This window comes from Podarcis bocagei, assembly GCF_964188305.1.
Source record: "Podarcis bocagei genome assembly, chromosome: 3".
NCBI lineage: Eukaryota > Metazoa > Chordata > Lepidosauria > Squamata > Lacertidae > Podarcis > Podarcis bocagei.
The window spans coordinates 37074240-37094658 of record NC_138127.1 but is presented as its reverse complement, the minus strand read 5'-3'; the positions used below and the strand labels follow the sequence as shown (position 1 = coordinate 37094658).

Below are 20419 nucleotides of genomic sequence, written 5' to 3'. Positions count from 1 at the left end.
GAGAAGCATGAATGAAGAGTTCATCTAATATCACTATTTTATAAAGCAAGTCCTCAGTATAGCTTGCTTAACATGTCTACAACCCAGTTGTCACTGCCTTGCATTAGAGATTCATACTAACATTGCTCCCCAAATACTTCACTACTCACCGTTTTGGGCCTCTGAATCTTTTCTGGTTTTATATTGCTGCTACCCACAGAGTCAGCAACCAAAAGCTGATGCCTGAAGTCCTTGGTTAACGTGAATGTTGAAATGCCTGTATTCTGGTTCCATGAAGCAGAGCCTGGAACATAATGTTAAATAATGTCATTTAAGTGCTGCCTTTGTGGAACTTTGTTCTAGAACATGTTTTTGTGTGCAAACACTGCTGACACTGTATTCCTTGGTAATGCATTGCTGTTGACACTATTGTTTTGTAAAGGAGAGATTTCCACTTTTCTACAATATTCTCACAGTCAATGGTTAACAGTTAAAATGTGAATGATCTTCGATGTGATCCCAATAAATGGTCTGATAACAATCACGGTTTATCTAGTAGTAGTGTATATTAGCAACAGGCTTCTATGTATCAATTTTTAAAGAAACCGTTTTCAAATTAGGACATGGTATACTGTACTATCTTAGGGCAATGGGAGCTCATTTCTTTTGTGAAAAGCTGCTACATGGAAGCTTGATGAGCCTCAGGATCAGAGCGATGGGAAGTGGAACGTTTTCTCTCCGCCACTGTGCACACCACCCCAAAGACTCTGAAGCTGCTATTTGCATTTCAAGGATTTCTTCCATTTGTCCCGAATGGATGTCTCCCTTTAAATGCAAAGACTTCTGAGAAAACAATTCATGTCGCAGGACTTCCACAGTGGAAGAGAGTGTCAAACTCTCCCTCACCACCCTGCATGGGCCCAGAGACTCATGGCTGCTATTTCAAAACCAGAAAAGTACACATCTTCCATCGTTAACTTTATGTCTAGGTTGACACTGAAAAGGACTAGCTTAAGGAAATGTGGACTTAAGGTGAGTTGAGAGAGAGGCTTTCTAAGAAATAATGTTGGGGGGGAGGTATTTTTGTTTGCATTATTATATTGTGAACTGCCCTGGGAACTTTGGATGAAATTTACAGAAAGAAGTAGAAGAAAGCATCGTAAAACAGCTGATGCTAGTAGTACGATTCCTTTTTACCTGAAAGTGAGCGATTTATACTGCTGGCACTGTGTGAAGTATTAGCAGACTTTCTTCTTACAGCTGTGAAAGCCAAGGACATGAGTTAGATAATCTGTGAGAAGAATCCGTACAAACCACAAAGTTTTAAAAGTTAACGACATCTGTTAGAGTATTTTTATAATGTCTGTTGCTTTCTTTTGCCCAAAATGAAACATGTACAAGTTCATTTAAACTGCCCTTGCTAGCTCCACCTGGCAATCCTCTTCCCTTTACACCTTGCCTGTCCTCTCACAGCTTGATCCAAGCCCTATCACCGTTAAACGGAGTGGGGAGACACTTCAGAGAGCAGTTTTCTGAAGCACTTCCCTCCATTAAACAGTTGGCTTGGGCTACCTATGTTTTTATGTATATAGTATGGCATCTCAAGACAAGCACCAACACTACTATGAGGTGAAAGCTAAGGCAATACAGCCAGTTTTCCTGCCTTTTCTATGCCCATGGTGGCCCACCACTGAGACCACCCCCCCCCCCACACACACACTTTCAAGCCAATACAGTTATGCTGAAGCATCATTTGGGGGTCAGACTCTGAAACAGTGGCAACACTCCGCAATTTTATTATATAGTAAGATAAGACACCTTTGAAACAATTAAAGGTAGAAGACATGGCCAAATGTCTTTGCTTTCTGAGTCACAATGCACTTATCTTCTGGTAAATGTATTGGGCTGTACAGATAGCAAGATATGTTTGCGATCCTAGCACTGATTGAATCTAGTGCTGTTTAAATTGCCTTGTGTATCCCTTGCATATCCTTGCACTAAAATGTTAGGAGATACAGGTGTTACCTTTAATTGGACTATTTTGAAAGGTAAGAGTAGATTAAGATTAATTTTTTGCATGCACTTCAGCTGCTGAGTGTGCTGATAACTGAATTGTCTATGTCAGGCAAAAGGGATTTGAACATTAACTAGTGTAAGTGAACTACTTGTACAATAGAGGGTTCACCAGTAGGAAAAATTTTAGTTCATTTCTACAGTCTTTGCAAATTAAGATGGCAATGCCGTGAGTTGTAGGCATACATTTGTTCCAGAAATCAATACTGTGCAATATACAGCCATGTAAACAGTTTGCTTCCTGGATTGATTTAGTAAAATGGACTTTTCTTTGGAAAGATAGCACCTTAAACTGCTACTCTCTACAATGCAACAAGACGTTCACATGAAACAATGGTCAGTCACTACTATTGTATCACATTAGCAATACACTTTGTCTCAGTTGCGTGTCTGTTCAAAAAGTATTCATTTAATGCTATTGCTTAAGGTTTAGAGGTGGGGAGCAGTAATCTGATCAGCTTTCAAATTCAGTTTAGCATCTTTTAAATAGATTAACAAATTGGATCTACTTGGAGCTTTGGCTCAGTTATCAAACACAATGTAATATGACAGCTGGGGTGGTTAAGTGAATAGTCAAACTGGCTGAGAAATTAATTTATCCCATCCTTATATGCTCATATCACCATCCACATTTATTGCAATCTTGCAATAATATACTGACAGGACAAGTAGCTGCTTCATTGCTACAGCCTGCCAAATAACTTGGTACTGCTGCCTCCCATACAGACTTGACACTAACACTAAGCCGCTTAGCGTAATGAGAAACTCCTAGTTCAAAGCGGCTGTTAGCTGAAGTGTGAGACAGGATCTAGGACCTCTGCCCTCATTGGGTTGTATCCAGACTTGCGCAAGTGAAAGTGCACTCCCTAACTTACTGAGGGGAGGGGGCATGAGTTCTGCATGCAGAAGATCCCCTCGTTAGGTCTTCCTTTAAAAGAAGCAGCCAGGTAATATGAAGGGCCCTCTGCCTAAGATTGTGGAGAGCTTCTGTAAGACAATGTAGACAATACTGGGCTTTACGGAGCTTCATGGGTCACCCAGGTGTGCACGCACCCTGAGAAATCTTCCTGCACAAGCTGCCTCAGCCTGAGTTTTGGCTGTTTCCAACTCCCTCTGCACTTCCCAGGCCTATCCTGCCCCCCAGGAGAGGCTTTATAGGAGTTACAAGGCCACAATGGGTGCATGTATTTCTTCTCATGCAAATCTGGCAACAGCTTAGTGTAGGCACCTGCTTCCCCCGCCACAGCCTGGGATGATAACAGGGTCTGTACTCTGTCTCTGTCTGTGTTGATCTATTCCTGGTATATGAGAGAGGGCATGGTGACCTAACTAAGTCCAAGGTCTGCATCTTTGGTTCACATTTAATAACCTATTAACCAGCACATTTACTGTTAACTGTTTAACATCCAAAGTAAAGTATAATACATTTTCAAAATACAGCAGGGCATGAAATAAACAATCTATTGAGCACCAATATTCTTGCAACCAGCTATCATTCAACCTACATTCATTCATACCTGCAGAAGAATTTCTCTGGGATGTTGCAACTTCTGAGTCATACAGCTGATGCTGCAGCTCTTTTATCCTCTGAAAAGCATCCAGTTTTAAACTGCGTTCCTGGGACAGCTGACTTCTTACCTAAAAAGATACTAAATTTTTCTAAGCGAACATTACAGTTCCAAATCTATGTATCTTTGTTGTCCATTTATGAAAATGAAATACATAAGAGAAGGAAGGAATTGGAAGTTGCAAACTTTGAATGAACCTGCATGATTATATCAGATGCTGCTTGGTTAAGCAATATTTATGAAACTTTGGGTATTAATTGTGGGATGAGCGCTGATCATGCATACAGGTTTTTCACCCAGTCTGCACAACATCATTGGTGTCTAGTTGCCTGTCTGCATTTTTCCACCATTAAACCTTGATTTACCCTTTTGGGATGGGGGTGGGATGGTTTGGTGTGGATAAGTATAAAAATCGCCCACTGTCAATGACCTGTTTGCAATATTAAGCCCCCATCTTGGAATATATAACCACTGGCACATGAGCTACTGAAAGTATGTATTTATAAACTTACCTGTTGGATTTCTTTTTTAACCTTTTCTCCCTGAAGCTGCCTTATCTTGGATGATCTTTCAGTTTCTTCTGTTAGACACTGCAATCTCAGTTCTCTCTCTCCAAGGCTTTCCAGCATTTTTTCCAAGTTTGCTGTCTTAATTAGATCTAGTTGCTGCTTTCTGTGAACTTCTTGGTTCATCCTGTGTTCTACTTCCTGTAGCAAGTGTCCCTTTGCATAAAATACCAAAGAGATTTGTAAAACACAGGAGAAGAGAACATGGGTGATATCCAATGCTATCATACTCAGAGTAGACCCATTGATTTCAGTAGGTCTATTCATGTATGACTTACTTGGATATCATTCTTGGCATTTAAAAGGCAGATGAAGACAATTTTATTTCAAATAATATTTATTGGCAGTGAAGTTGTTCTTATTCTGCAGAATTTCTGGTTTAAACAATGTCCAATGTAGGAAAGATATAAACCAGAAATTCTGCAGACTAAGAACTGCTATGTGTGGTATGATGACATTATTTAATCTGTGTTGTAAATTGCTTTGGAAGATTCACTATTGAGCAGTTTGGATGTTGTAATAAGCTAAGCCAATACAACAAAATTTAAATGTCTGGGCAAATACAGACACATTAACACTTGCACCAATCTGACTTCTTTTGGAAAGGTCAAAGTGAGGGTTTCACCATCAAAAACCCTCTCTCCTTCACTGTTAGATATTAATTACTATAAAACTTGTGTTAACTGTATTGAGGGTTGGAAGTATGCGGAGACATTTTGCATCTTCACATTTCAGATCATTGTATTTTCATTTCAGTTGAATAATGATCTTGAACAGTTTTGCTGAGAAGAGGCAAAATGTAATATATTCATTCTGTCTTTGCTGTCAACAGTAATGATTCAAGAAACAACACATTTGGCAAGTATTCTGATTCTCAGTATGTAAGATGGTTCCCCAATTTCACAAGGAGCTACAAGGAGCTGCTATGCAAATCCTCTCTAAGCCACTGCTATTCACTTATAGGGTTTTAATTTCTAAATTACATCCATCTCTGGAATCTTAAATTGGTGTGGGCAGACACATCACATAGTGCACATTTCACCTCCTACATAAGTAATATTACAAAGGTTCAGTGCCTCCCCCACTCTCTGCCAAGCAGTAGCAAGATTCCAGGAGTTCCAGGCGCTCACCCAGGATCATGATTCCATTGGGGGTCAGACACAGTGAAGGCAGTTGCATTTTAAGATATATGGTTTCTTTTACACCTATATACACCTAAAGTCTTCCATGGAGGGAGTGCAGAACATTACACCCCAAGACTATCTCTCATTGCCCATCTCATAGCTTCAGCACTGAAGTCAATGCGAGTGAAAGTAATTTGATTTGCTGTATAGACAGTATTACAGCAGAGTTTGGTTACATACCTGTTTGTCTAGCTGTTGCTTCAGCCTTTTATTCTCAGTCTGAGACTCTGCCAAAGCTTTCCTTGCAGCCCGCAGCTGCTGCTGAAATATAATCGCTTCTTGTTCTGCCATCAGCTTGGATTTCAGATACTCTTTTTTGTTTTGAATGGCCTCCTGTGAATGCAAAGGGTTCAGTAGGATGTGAAGTAGAGAATCAAGCCACAAAACCCTCCCCCCAAAACAAACAAACAAACAAACAAACACCCTACACTGGGTTACTTAGGAAGAAGTGTTATGCAAAATATTTAAGTATTTGAGCTTGTGCCCTTTAACATGTAGAAAAAGAAACCCTACTTCTTTTAATTTCATGGTGTTTTTGCAATACAATAAAATTGGTTTGAGCAGTCGCAATCTTTCTGATGGGTATTGTAAAATAACCACATACAGTGCCAGGTTAGCGTAAGTAATCCCCACCACATTCTTTGTGGGAAAGGGTTGATGCATACAGTCATTTGTAGGTGGCAAGAGGTATTTCACAGACATGCACTGAAGTGGCATCTTACAACTACAGCACTTGTCAAGCTTCTGATTTTGCATTATGTGGCTACAATCAGGCTCAACACCAGATGGCATGGTTATTTTTGGAAACTTTTGCAGTGGTATGATAAATCAAGATCTGTGAAGTGAGACAATCATGTGAGCACATCACGCATCAAAGGAGAAGAATGAAAGCCAGAGCTACTAATCTCATAACTATTTTATTACAGTTAAACTGGCAGAGAGAAGCAGGCGGACTTTCTGAGTTCTTGTTCACACATTCATCATACCTCCATACATAACTGACAAACATATGTGGAACCCAAACACAGCCATTGTTTCAAATTTGCATTTCTCTGAATTCTCCAACCAAACAAATATGTTCAAAAATGGATATATTGGGTGTACTTGAAATGCATTCATGAAAACAAAGTACAAAAATGTGTTCCATTAGAAATAATGGTTTGCAAAAGTGTGTATGTTAGGATAAATTCACACAAGAATGTGAATTTTCATGAATATATTTTTAAAAAAGAAAGTTGCAAACTGATCTGAAATTTGGAGAACTGAACTTAAAAAAATGGAGAGAAACAAAAATTGGCAGGTTCATCTGCCCCTAGATATCATGCACAGTTTTGTAAGGTGTGTATGCATTCCTGACGGCTCACTGATTAGTGTCTGCTTGAACTGGCCCTAATATGCAGTTCAGTTTTTTCATGGGCTAAGAATTAAATAGACTGTTCTAAGGAAAAGGATGCATCTCGCTCTTCATGCAGTCACTCACTGGTATTACCAAGTATACGTGGCTGAAGCCAATGGCCCTTTTCACTAAAGAACAAATTATTCTCTTTATTTCAATTATGTAGAATGTCTTTATTTCAACAGGCTTGGGGGGGGGCTCTCACCTTCTCCATTTCTCTCAATGTGGCAGATGAGCGTGCTTTTTGCACTGTTTCTTTCCAGCAGCTCATCGCCTTCAGTTTGCATAGCAGAACTCTCAACTGGTTGTTTTCATCCTGTAGTGCTTGCAGGTGCCCCTGCTAAGAAGGCAGATAATTCTAGTCAAGGTAAGCTCCAGCAGCTGCTTGACTATGCACTTTTAAGAATAAGCATCAGAGTCTGTACTTGTGAAAAAAGAAAAGTGAACACTCAGCAGAAACTTAAGTCACTAAAGTGTGCATCCATGATAACACACCCATATCTGAAATCAAAGTATTCACTCTGTGGCTGTTATGCAAACCAGTGGCTTTGGCTTATTATCACATGGAGCTAAGCTCTGAAATTTTTATTTTTGCATTACAGCTGTGCCCACAATGACGCACACAAAGTATCTATAATGGGTTTTATTTCTCCAGTTCTGGGTTAAATCTGATATATGAGCTTTCTCCTCCATTTGTACTATATTTATCTTCCAGAACATCTGCTTTTTTAGAAAGTCAATAATCTGAACAGTTAGCATCTTGGCTACTCTGTGTGGTCTCATACAAGCAAAACTCTAAGAGTCCATATGAATGATTTGATGAGCAAGAACCAACATATAAATTTACAACCTACCCTATGATTTTATGATTCTGTTTTATGATTTTAAAATCATAAAACAGAACACTTCAAAAACATAAGAATGCCCATTTTAAGCACAGGTGCATTTCAGCTTCAGAACTTTCTAGGAAAGAAACAACTTTTGTTTTAAGCCAAACCATATTTATTTCTCTGCTTAACTACATTCCACCCAACGTTGGATTTGCCGAGCAAGGCTCATTATAATAAACATTATAGTAATACTTAACAGAGTCACTATAAGGATAATAGGCATATAATACATGTGAAGTGCTATGAACACTTGAACTCATTATGCAAATGTTAAATGAGTCAGTGTTACTGTTCCCAGTACTGCAGGTGGAGAGGAAGTGAGGGTGAAAGAGAGAGAGTAGCTGGCCTGAAGTTCATGACAGAGGCGAGATGCAAACTAGGAACTTCCTGTCTGATAGCTCACTCCTTTCGCTGCTACACTACAGCAGCTAACTACCCTCATTTCCTCTGGGAGGAAGGACAGGTTACAAATGTAATAAATAAATAAACCATAACACAAGAAAATCCATTAAAGCCGTCTCTTATAATGAGCCCTATGTTTAAAGGCCCATGGGGGGGGGGGGAGACCACCAGTTTAATTAAAGTGGGCAGCTTGCCTGTAGGGCATATCTATAGGTGAACAACATTCCACCAATGAGGTACATCCTTCTACTGTGCTCACTCTGTTCCTTGCAGATGCCGGCCCTTGTCTCAGCTCAGAAAGATCACCTGATGAGGGCCTGACCCTGGGGCCTTTGTGCCCCAAATGGTTCCTATGGGAGGAGGGTCTCCACAACAGCAAGAACATGCTCTTCCAAGTTCTTTTGGCACTGGGCATTTTAATTGGGCCTATGAATTCCTTTTCTAGAAAACATTCTTTAAAACCACATTTCTCACACTTACCTGAGCCAAATGTTCTTTGAGTGTCTTGTTATCTTTTGTGGAGCCGTACTTTTTCTTCAAGTCAATCATTTTGTCCACTCCTTCTCTTCTCACCTCACTGATGATCTCAAATATGCGTTGGCTCATGCTTAGACGATATTCATCCACTCTTCCCTGCAACCACAAGAAGAAGCCATAAACTGCACATGCCACATAATGTACATGAATTTAAAGGAAGGCAAGTAATTCCATAAGATTTCCTTAAAATATAATTATTATTATTATTATTTTTCCAGCAACAAAATGATTTATTTCTGAAATAAGGTGATTCTTCTGCAATGGAAGTGCTCCATTAAAAAAAATATATCCAGATATGTTGCAATAACTAACAGGTTACTGCACAAAAGAAACCTGCATCAAAGAAATGCTGAAAAGGTCATGAGAGTACTGCTAGGTATCACATTCACACAACCAGCAGGCAGATGTTGCAGAGGAGGCTGGCTATAGCCTGGAGTCCTGGCTTTGTATATCCATAGACTTACAAACCAAAACAAGAAACCATGCCACTATAACAAACACAACTTTCTTAGAATATAAATCTATGGACAGGAATCCAAAGGAAATGGCCTTTGTGATTTCCAATATAATCCAAGTCATGGGCTGTATCCAATTAAGTCTTACTTCTGTACCTACTTTTAGTTGCAGACAGATCATAAATATGTTTTGCACCAATGCTTCATAATCTTCTTGCACTTCTTTCCTGATCTTATCTCTGAGGCCATGGGCTTCTTCTTGGAGATCAGCAATTCTAGCTCTCAGAGCCATCATTTCCATAATCATCTCATGACTCAGCTCTGCTACCTAGCAAAAGGTGAGAAAAATGCTATGCTATAACTCGTTTTCTCAAAAATGAGTAACGGGGGGATTAAGATGCCAGGCCCTGAGAGATATTCCTGAGGTTACAATAAACAATAAAACTACTGCTACTAACCTGACTAAGACCCAGCTCAGCATTTCCTCGCTTGTCTTCTACAGCATGCATTTCCTGAAAGAGAATGAAAAAGCATTTTTCATTTGGTTTCTCCATCAAAAGCCTCAATCGACCATTTTTTTACTTGTTTGGCCGAGCAATCAATGCAGCACATGACCCCTCTTCCACCACAATCAACAGTATGAGAATACTTGTTCTTTTTGATAGAGGAGATGATGTTGCTGACGGAGTAAATTTTCATAAAACATGGAGTAGGTCTCAAAGTTGCTGCGTTCTCTGGCCATGACATCACAACCCAGAGCAGTGAAGCATTTTTGTAAGTGGTCTTTCGGAAAGGTTATCTGAGGGGGAAACAAAAAATGAAACTGTCAGGTTTTTCTGATGGTCACACAGATAAATCTATTCACTTCCACTGGTTCCTCCATTATTCACTGGTGCCAGAGCACATATATCTAAGGTCCTGTCACCAGAATTTCTGCTTGAAGATTTCTGGTATGATGCATAGGACAGCCTAAACCTCCAAAATGATCCTTAGTACCTTCCACCAATCAGGATCAACTAGATCAGGGGTAGCCAATGCAATGCCCCCAGATGTTGCTGGACCACAACTCCCATCATGCCTAACCATTGGCTAGTGGCCATGCTGACAGGGCCTGATGGGAACTGCATTCAAACAGCAACTGGAGAACACCATTTTGGCTACTTCTAGGCTAGATGGATAATTTATTTGATTCAGTAGCCAGGTTTAATAATTTCTGCCAGGCAGGACCCAGCTCTAAAATGTATCTTCTTAGGCTAGATGGTGAAATATTTAAATTTAAAAATATGCAAGAGAACTTTCTCCTTAACCATGGGATAAACACAGCTTGTGCCCATGGAGGATGTAAAAACAGCATTTCCAGGAAAGTGTGTGCCCTGGGTCCAGCAAAATAATTTGGAATATGAAAATTGGAGAACATGCTTAAACAGACTCATTGGATGGTATCTGACTAAATCATAGTGACAACTAACTTAAGTCCACTGATTTCAATGGGTCTCCTTTCAGTATGACTTAGATATGACTGACAGTACTTATCTCTAGCAGAAAATGCCTGTAGCGCAGCACATATTTCAGCAAGAAAAACCTAAGTTATGCAGTTATTTTGCCCCACGAGATTTCAATCACTGGAAAAGAAAAACAATTTATGTACCTCTGCATCAGTTTCTTGGTGATTTTCCATTAGCTTCTGTACAAATGATTCAACAATTTCTGGCCTTGTGACAGAGAAGATTTCTTGCATGCCATGATGTTTCCAGAGCTCTGAAACAACAAGTTTTTGTTTGTTGGTGGTTGGGGGGTCTTTTTCTTCAATCTTCAGAGTAATAAAATATGGAAGCCTCAGTCTACCTTGAGTATGACTAACACTGGGTATCTTGCGATGTGACAGGCTTTTTGATGGAGCACAAGTCCTACTCTGCTACTTTTTAAAAAAAATATAAAGAAACCCAAATGTGCATGAGCACAGATCATAATTGCAGGCAGACAAAGGGTGCCTGAATGTGACTAATGATGTTATCATAATCATTATCATTATTATAGACGTACGTCATGCTCTTTGACAGAGCACAAGTCCCACTGTTCTGTAAGAAAAAGAAAACCTGTAGGTGCAGCAAGAGTGATGTATCCCACATGCTGATAAAAGTGGAATGAGAAGGACATGAAACAATGTCTGGAGGACACAGTGTTGGTTACCTCTGGCTTAACACGACACAAATGTGGGCTGCTGAATACAGTGGTACCTCGAGTTACATATGCTTCAGGATACATACGCTTCAGGTTACATACGCTTCAGGTTACAGCCTCCACTAACCCAGAAATAGTGCTTCAGGTTAAGAACTTTGCTTCAGGATGAGAACAGAAATCGTGCTCCGGCGGCGCGGCAGCAGCAGGAGGCCCCATAAGCTAAAGTGGTGCTTCAGGTTAAGAACAGTTTCAGGTTAAGTACGGACCTCCGGAACGAATTAAGTACTTAACCCGAGGTACCACTGTATATGCAGAGGCCTCTTTACACTTGCTGTTTGAAGAAAGCATCTCCAAGTGACCAGCTTTAGTGTTTTTTAGTGTGGCAACTTTCTCCATGACTCCTTAGTTGCAGCGCTTTGAAGAAAGTATTATGTGGGTCATGGCTAACCACCAAAGACAGATGATATATGGAGAAATTCAGGGTGGTGCTGACATAGTGACTGTGGTATGTACACAAGCAACTACTGGGTGTTGTTTCTCACTCCCCCCCCCCCCCGGTCAAAACAGAACTCGGAGTAGAAGCTAGATGCAAGATGGGTTCAGTCGTTACCTGTAGAGAGGTTTCTTTCTTCTCTTGTTTTTTCAGATATAACCAGCGTTATTTCTTTGTTAACTTTCTTTTGTACATCACGGATCATATGTATTTCTAGACTTTCCAAGAGTTTTTGCAGCTAGGATAAAAAAGCAGAAAAAACTAGCTTGCTTTTAACTATATCTTCATTTAACCTTCAGAAGCCATGTTTCTTCAGAAAGTATATGGTCACTTTAGACTTCCTAAAATGACAAGGTAAAGGCCAAACTCTAAATGAGGCAGCAGCAGCTTTAATCATTTTTAAGGCCTAAAATCATTAATTGATCAAGGGGTTAAAATTTTAAATCAATCACCTTAATGTATTTTAAAATAGACTAAAATGGGATCTGAATTAAATAGACAACACCTATTTTAAAGTGTATTGTTTTTAAAATGATAGTACTTATGAGACTGCAAGTCTGTCTTGGAAGAGGCAGTCTCCCTGTGCTCTCAAGTAATAGGAAAGCGCACATCTACAGTGGTACAACATTTGCATGCACTATATTAAAACAGTATGCTTTTTCTTCAAAACAATGACTTATTTATGTGTATTTAATTGATTAAACTATGAAAATTAATTTGATTAATTGCCAGATTTCTTTAATCAAGTGACAGCCTGACAGCTTTAAAAAATCATAAACCTAGCAAAAGTACATTTTTATACAAACAATATTTTGATAGTTATTGTCAGAGAGCATCAGGAGCAATGCTGTGAGCTGAGGACTGACCTGTCAAAAAGGTTGACTCAGGCCTTTTGACCTGATGAATGTATAAACTTTCTGGTTTTTTTGCTGCTTGGTGGGGACAGGAAAAACAGGACAGTTATCAAGCCCCAAGCAAGTCACCAAACATTTCAGCTCAGAGGCAGAGTCACTGCCAGGCTGTGTAAACAATACTGTGTAAGCAATGGCTGGAGCAATAGTTTTATTTGGTATAAGCATGTTTCCAACAAATACCTGCTGAGAGGCATTTGGTTTGGTGGGCCTTGTTGTCTAAGGTTATCTGAACCATTTGCTAGGAGCACAAGCCACTATCGTATATGCCTCTGCAAACTTTCCAAACAGCTTCAGAGCCAGATACAAAACTTCTGCTTGAAGAAAACTGTTAAGGTAGCTTCTTCAGCCTGCAGATACTATTCAGGCTACCTGTGTGTGCAAGATCAGGGTGGATGTGTGTGTGTAGGGCGGTGGAGGCTTAGTCAGCCATTATGTAGGGAGCATAGTCATGTTAAGGATTTGTTTGCAACAAGTAAAATATGGACAGACAACTCACAGCATTTGTACTATCTTAAGCTGCTGGGAAGGATTCTAATGTATGGGATTCTAATGTACCACAGAAACTATATTTTACTACAATTTTAAAAAGTATAAAATCATTCTCTTTTTGTATTCTGCTTGTCCGTTAGCTATGTTTTACCTGGTGTGTTTTTATCTCAGTTTCTGAAGCATCTTTAGGGGGCAGAATAGAGTGATATGTCAATCCAAATCCTTCAAGATCATCTTCTATACCCATATGTATAGCCATGCTTCTCATAGCAGGATACAGAACTTCAGTACTAGACAAATGCAGAGATACAGACATTGTACATGCTTAATTTCTCTTGTTTAATGTTTTCCATTTATTTTGCATTGGTTTCTAGCATGCCCTCAATATTACACTTTTCTATGTGCCTTTAAACTTGTTCATAAAGGATTGAGACTCATTGTGATTGAGGTAGCCAGGTTTAATGAAAATACAATTTTTTTTCAAGGGTGTTAGAACAGAAAGGAATTGTGAAGAATCTCTCTAAACTGGGTAAATGGGCAGTGTAAGTGTAAAGTGAAGAAGGCGAATTCCATGTTGGGAATGTGGCAAAATCTGAACTTCTGACTAAATTATGCCTCCAGAATAAGGCATGTTCCTTTTCCTAAACACTCAAAAAGCACCTAATTGAATCCTGTTTGGCAGGAAAATCAAGAAATCCTAGTGATACATTGTCAAGAGAGCCACTTCCCTGATCCCGTGTCAGCCATCTCCTCGCAATTTCCCTAAAGGAGTTAAAAGATTTACCTGGCAAGTGTGAGATGGGATCTAACTGGACTGATAAAATGGTCCTTTGTCCCTCTCACCAACCATCAGTAAACCTACAACTGATCATCTACACTGTGTGTGAGACCACAAGCCTCACAGATCACATTTCTAACTGGCTGATTGCAAGCAAGAAAGTAACTCTCTTGCCACTCATAAGGTTGTTGAGGATGACTGGAATACAAGTAAAATGCTTTCCTTATGAATCACATTATACAGTAACTTAGTCATCATAATGTACCATGGGCAGGGTGGGTGGGGCAGGTTCCTGCATCCTTGTGCCTTATTAAACACTCTGTGGTTGGTTTCTGATTTCAGTGGAGAAAGCCAAGGAAAAGAAAGCCCTTTTCCACTTTATTTTCCTTTCCATCCCACCCCACTTTTTTATAGACAAGATTTTGAAATGCCGTGTTTCCTAGTAATCTAGTTTTAACTGTTGAAAATGAAATCAAATTTATAATAAAAGAGCAAGAAAAACCCAGGAAAACAAAAAAGCACTGAGTACTGTTTCTTTCTTTACTTTGTTGTCTGCACTGTTGATGATTAACCTTCACTCCAAAATCTATTACATGGAAATGGAACTTACCCATATTGTTCAGTAAATTGCTTGTATAGAGGAACTGTGTTGATATCATCAACTTTTAATTTAAGCCTCCCCCATTCTGCTTTTAAAATTTCCAGTTGCTTCCACAGTATCAGGTAAGATTTCTGCAAGGAACTTGAAGCCACAGAATCAGGCAGCTCCAACAGTGCTTTTGAAGTCTTTCCACTTGCTTCAGTTGTCATTGCCAAATTCTGCTAAAATCATTGTGGGGAAAGCGTCAGACAGAGAAGCTTAAAGCCAGAATACATTTATAATGGCAGGGAAGACTTTTACTCTCTCTTCCTGCCATGACTGCCAGTCTGGATAGGCTAGCCATGCTAGGGACTCTCAAGTAGATACCTACCACACTTTCCTTACATGCCATCCAATCTGGCGGTGGGGAATATGAAACCTGAGGGTCCAAGGTAAATATTTATATGAGGAGAAACAGAGAGAAAGCACCCAGCTTCCTGGTCTCTCACCAGAGCCCAAGGTAGCTTGTTTTTCTCTGTCAAATCCCACTTATAAATGCACGTGAAGCATGAAGCCAAATGGTCTAGGCACAGGAGGAAGAAATAATTGAGCCTGGCAGAAATGCATACACAAACTGAACAGCCAATATTAATAAGTTAATTAAGAATAAAAGTTAGGATGACAAAGGGAAGAGGCAGAATGGTGCTTTTAAGAAAATTAAGAAAACCATTTTAGTTCAGTTGTATCTATCCTGCTGTAGCTGCTTCTGGTCTCCTCACACATGACGTAGCAGCACTGAAAGTCAGATGGAGTATGGAGAACAAAGGTCTGTTGGTTACAATCATCTCTTGACCCAGGTGTGCTCTGATTGACAGGTGGCTTTTGATCAGCCACTCACAAGCCAGCCATGCCCTCAGAAGCTGGCAGAAGGGCTGGAAGCTATCCTTTCTGCTTCTCCTACACAAAAACCATTCCATACTAAGTGAATTGAAGGGAGATTGGACTTCTCTGCGTATATGTGAGGGAGGATTAGAGAGACCGAATAACTGTACAGTGACAGGCAGGGCTGCATTACAGTGTTAACTAGTGTTGCCAGTGTTGCAGGCAGAGAAAATGTAGCAGAGCAGATGTTCTAGACACAAAAGCTGCATCACCTCATACTACTCACATTGATAAAGAGAAGAACCTCAAGAGATACAAAACTGTACACCACATTTGTTAGCATTCTGATTGGCTCAGTCATCTACTGTGCCACTTGTGTAAGTCACTTCTGCCAGACACGCTTGCCAGTTTACATGCAGAGGTTTTGTATTCATATATACAGTAGTACACAATTCTAATATATATCTTCTAACATGCTACATTCCAGCAAGCGCTGCAACCATGTGATTTTGTTTAACTTGAAACCTGACTAGATCTTTTTACAAAAAAGGAATAAAAACCACATTAGTTAAACTGGACTGTTCATGCAAAGATGGTGCCAGATGTCAGTGAGTTGCTGTCTCTAATTTACCTTTCCAAAAGATGCTCTCTGTTCTCCATGACCATTCAGACCCTCATAATTACTCCAGAGTACATCATCCATTGCAAGCTGCATCTCGACCAGCTCCCCATGGACTACTTTTCGATCCTCATCGTTCAGTCCACACAGACATAGCTAGAAAGGTCAGTCAGTCAATTTTTACTTGCAAAATACTTTATTTATTTATTTATTTATTTATGAATGAATCGCTTCCCATGACGAGGCACCTCAAAGCAATTTACAATATAATGACATATATTAAGGATACATATATAAAATCGGTTAAGGACAACTGCACATAAAAACAATTCTAAGTTGGGTTGGTGAGTAGGGATGGCAGCCCCCAGTTGAATTTTATATGCACCTTAGAGGTAATAAGAGTACCATACCTGCATATTATAGTTTATGGGGTCTAGGTTGCTGATAATAACAGGAAATGGACCTGTGTTTGCTAGGAATGTTCTCCATGGGAACAACAACACTGCCTAGAAACAAAGAGTTGCAACTTAAAAATGTAATATTAAGCTACAAGCACATATAAACCAAATATCCTAAAATGCAGTTTCACTAACAGTATGCACCTTTCTCTGCTAGGCAGAAAGTGGCAGTAAGGCTACCCAATTTCACCAAATCCTGCCCCCATTCTTTCCTTTTATCCGTTACGGTTCAGCTTGAAATCAAGCCAGGTACAAAAGAAGACCCCTGTGGGACTTGATGGAACTAGCCAACAGCTGCTCAGTGCTTACAGGTACTATTTCTTGGTTAGTGGAGTCTGTAACCTGTAACCCAAGGTGTCTGTAACCTGAGGTACCACTGTAACTTCACTGGATGCAACTCTAAATACCAGATCAGAGAAAAGCTGGAGGGGGATAAACGTTACAGTGGTACCTCGGGTTATGAACTTTGCTTCAGGATGAGAACAAAAATTGTGCTCCGGCAGCGTGGCAGCAGTGGGAGGCCCCATTAGCTAAAGAGGTAATTCTGGTTAAGAATAGTTTCAGGTTAAGAACGGACCTCCGAAACGAATTAAGTACTTAACCCGAGGTACCACTGTATATGCATAGCAATACATGGGGAGGCTTAAGCCTTTCTCAAATCCACACCCCCCCATACAGCAAATAGTATTAGGAGAAAACTTGCATTGACATAAACAAGATGTATTTTCCTAATAATGCTAGCTGCCATGTGAGGGGAAGGTGAATTTTTACTGAAATTGCAGTTGGGGAGGGAAGACTTAAAACCCTCTCCCTATAGGCTGTGATGCCAATGATGACATTCTCTGCCCTCCCACCCTCCATGCACCTGGTATTTAATTTTTGAAAGCCCACAATGTGATTGCTAATTATATCATTAATATAGTTAGACCCAAGATACCAGTTGATCCAGGGGCAGTGCACAGCAGTGATCTGCTTTTGGCAGACAATTCTGTCCTGTGCCCACAGCAGCTGCTAGTTTCCAGTTAATGAGCCACCAGGCTTGACTGTGCAAAAACTGCACCTTTGCATGCTATCCACACTGTGCTGTCTTGTGATGGCAGTTAAGACCACAGATTGTGCCACACAGCAAAAGAGTTGGGCCACCTGCCTACCACAAGCAGGGAACCACCCAAGTAAGAGAAGAGACCATTGGCTGCCATAAGGAGGTGAACCAAGTGCTTTGGGTCCTAAGCCATCATCAGATTTAGGATGCAAGAGACTCAAAAGGCTCAAATTTTGACATCAGTTATGCCACTGCTGGTGGACTGGCGAAAAGAGAAACAGCTAAAAAAACCTGGAGACTGTTGTGATGAAACCTTTTGTATTTTGAGAAAATACCCCAAGGAGACATCTTGGCTTTTTCAACAAAGAGACACATACATATAGCCCTGTGCTGATTGCACAGCTAACAATAATACAAAAGAGAAGGAAACAGTTAAGGAAGAGGAATCTTTGGAAGACTATTTTACTCACTCTGTGGCCATGTGGATCTAGGGGCTGTGGAAGCCGGAGCTGGGAAGCAAAGGCACTTCCAACAATGGTGTTACTTATGGGAGGCAACCCATGGTAAATGTGATCCGTAATGCTCTGATAGGCAGAAACATTTCCAGATGATAAAAATGCTTCTCTGGAGGGTTACCGGGGAAAAAATACATTATAAAAGCAAATACAATAAAATTATTTCCTATTTATTAATCAATGTTTTGTTTTTTGTTTTTAAAAAAGGTCTGATTTTAACATGTACTTATTTTCAAACTGCTCCATACACCCATAATTTAGAAAATTAGCATGACGATGTACTTCGCTTGAAAGTGACATGAGATTTGCCCTTTAGTGAGAAGCCCTGCTTTTTGAAGAGAGGTTTTAGGCCAGTTTAACTGTTATGGTTTTCTTCCCCCAAATCCTGGAAATCAGGAAATCTGAGATCAGGAAAGGATGCTGAGAATTCTCTGCTTGAGATCTATTCCTCATAGAACTATGACTCCCATTATTCCTACGCCTCTTGTATAAATATGCCCCTGAGCAATAGCAATCAATGTAGCATTTCTGGTAGAATTCAATAACTCTCCCAACCCCTAGATGAGCCTCAGGGTTCCTTCCAACTCTGTGATTCAAGATGGAGAAAGCAAGCAAACCCACTGCACTCTCTCACTGTTGAGAGTTTACTCCGGCTCCTAACCTATGTGCATTTGGAACTCACACACATTTCACCACAGGGTAGACATGCAAGTTCTCCCTTCAGGTATGGACATGGTGGCTGGGATGGATGGCAACTGTAATCCAAAACTTCTAGAGGGGACCTGGTTATGAAGGCTGCTATATTATTTTAAAACTTCTTATTAGCTAATGTGCAGATTAAATAATCTGAATGACCAACTATCTTAAATCTATGTATTACAGCATAAAAGGTAAAGGGACCCCTGACCATTAGGTCCAGTTGTGACCGACTCTGGGGTTGTGGCGATCATCTCGCTTTATTGGCCAAGGGAGCCGGCGTACAGCTTCCGGGTCATGTGGCCAGCGCTTCTGGCGAACCAGAGCAGCGCACGGAAACGCCGTTTACCTTCCTGCCGGAGCGGTACCTATTTATCTACTTGCACTTTGACGTGCTTTCGAACTGCTAGGTTGGCATGAGCAGGGACCGAGCAACGGGAGCTCACCCCATCGCGGGGATTCGAACCACCAACCTTCTGATCGGTAAGTCCTAGGCTCTGTGGTTTAACCCACAGCACCACCCATGTCCCTGCTTATTACAGCACAGGGTTCTACAAAAACACAGAAATGCAACACCTTTTTGCAACACATGGAAATGAACAAAGAAAACATTAATTTCATCTAAATATCTTTATTATATATCTTCTTGAGATTAATCAGTGTTTAAAATACTGCTAGATGTACACCTCCCATGATCAGAAATTTTAAAGGTGGCTTTGGTGCACAATACCGAAACCTGCTATTTTTAGAATTCGTTTTTCGGAAAGGTTTCCAATAAAAGCAAAACAACAGGTGTTTTGCAGGTGGCGCTGCTATTATAAGTTTTGGAATCACAGGCTGAAACACACAAACACACAATCATGTGCAACTTTCACCAGCTAATATATATATAAAGGACAACTAAAAGCAAACTCAAGAAGCTGCAAATTTAAATGAAGGAATGATGGGGCAGGGGAGAAAGATAGGTTGCGTAACTCTTTTTCACTGCCATTTTTGTCCTCAACAAATTTGCCTCTGCCCCCAGCTGCTTTTTAGCTGGCAGGGGAAAAGATAGTGGTACTTGTATGTTTTCTCAAATAAATGGGAAAACGGCAAGGAGCTACTTTCGAGTGGGGCAAATGGCTGGGGTGGGGGTGGGGGTAGGGTGGGGAATAGGCAGCCTCTGTGCATCTCCCCTCCTCTATTTAAATCCACAGCTTCATATGACAGCTTTTGGTTAAAAGAAATTTAAAGAGTCAGGGGAAAGTGATATACAACTTCTCATAATGTGTAGTTTCAGCCTTAAAGAAAACACCTGCCAGATCCTTCCTTTGGACATTTCCCCCAACTTGAATCAACATCCTTATTTTTGAACTATGCTAATCTCTTACCGCACAGAATATCTAACAGCTGCCTCAAATTGCAGAAGTGTAACTTCTCTGTGCATGCTCAGCATCTGGGCCACTTTCTTCGGATCTGAGGGACTATGAAGATTGTCTATTTTTTTCTGCAGGTCTTGGAGCTCAATTCCTAGAATCCCAACAGCAGTCATAAATAAAATATCCTGGCATTTATTTGCCTTATTTATTTCATTCTTACATCCAATGCTTCTACCCATTTAATTTCAGTCCAAGCTGAAACCTATGGGAGGCAATGGTGGCATTGGGACAACAGGAGCTCAGTCCCTATAGTCCCAAGGATGGCAATAAATCCAAGGAGGCAAACTGGCTCAGCCCTTGTAAT

At 40.3% G+C, this 20419-nt stretch overlaps 1 protein-coding gene across 6 annotated transcripts in view; it reads right to left on the bottom strand.

The window, feature by feature from the left end:
- LOC308582958 (uncharacterized protein) overlaps window positions 1–20419 on the bottom strand; it is a 64163-nt gene that overhangs the window by 881 nt on the left and 42863 nt on the right. For 5 of the 6 annotated variants that reach the window (XM_081186534.1, XM_081186531.1, XM_081186533.1 and 2 more), the window contains 18 exons: window positions 20068–20206; window positions 17957–18110; window positions 16397–16492; window positions 15999–16142; window positions 14516–14727; window positions 13279–13417; window positions 11842–11962; window positions 10699–10808; window positions 9700–9849; window positions 9509–9562; window positions 9211–9378; window positions 8539–8691; window positions 6972–7106; window positions 5551–5703; window positions 4133–4342; window positions 3570–3690; window positions 1177–1239; window positions 150–283 (listed from right to left, as the gene is read on the bottom strand). In XM_081186534.1, the coding sequence (XP_081042660.1) occupies window positions 150–283; window positions 1177–1239; window positions 3570–3690; window positions 4133–4342; window positions 5551–5703; window positions 6972–7106; window positions 8539–8691; window positions 9211–9378; window positions 9509–9562; window positions 9700–9849; window positions 10699–10808; window positions 11842–11962; window positions 13279–13417; window positions 14516–14727; window positions 15999–16142; window positions 16397–16492; window positions 17957–18110; window positions 20068–20206 (2456 nt within the window). The remainder of the gene's footprint in view (window positions 1–149; window positions 284–1176; window positions 1240–3569; window positions 3691–4132; window positions 4343–5550; window positions 5704–6971; window positions 7107–8538; window positions 8692–9210; window positions 9379–9508; window positions 9563–9699; window positions 9850–10698; window positions 10809–11841; window positions 11963–13278; window positions 13418–14515; window positions 14728–15998; window positions 16143–16396; window positions 16493–17956; window positions 18111–20067; window positions 20207–20419) is intronic. The other variant, XM_081186532.1, reaches the window with a different exon arrangement.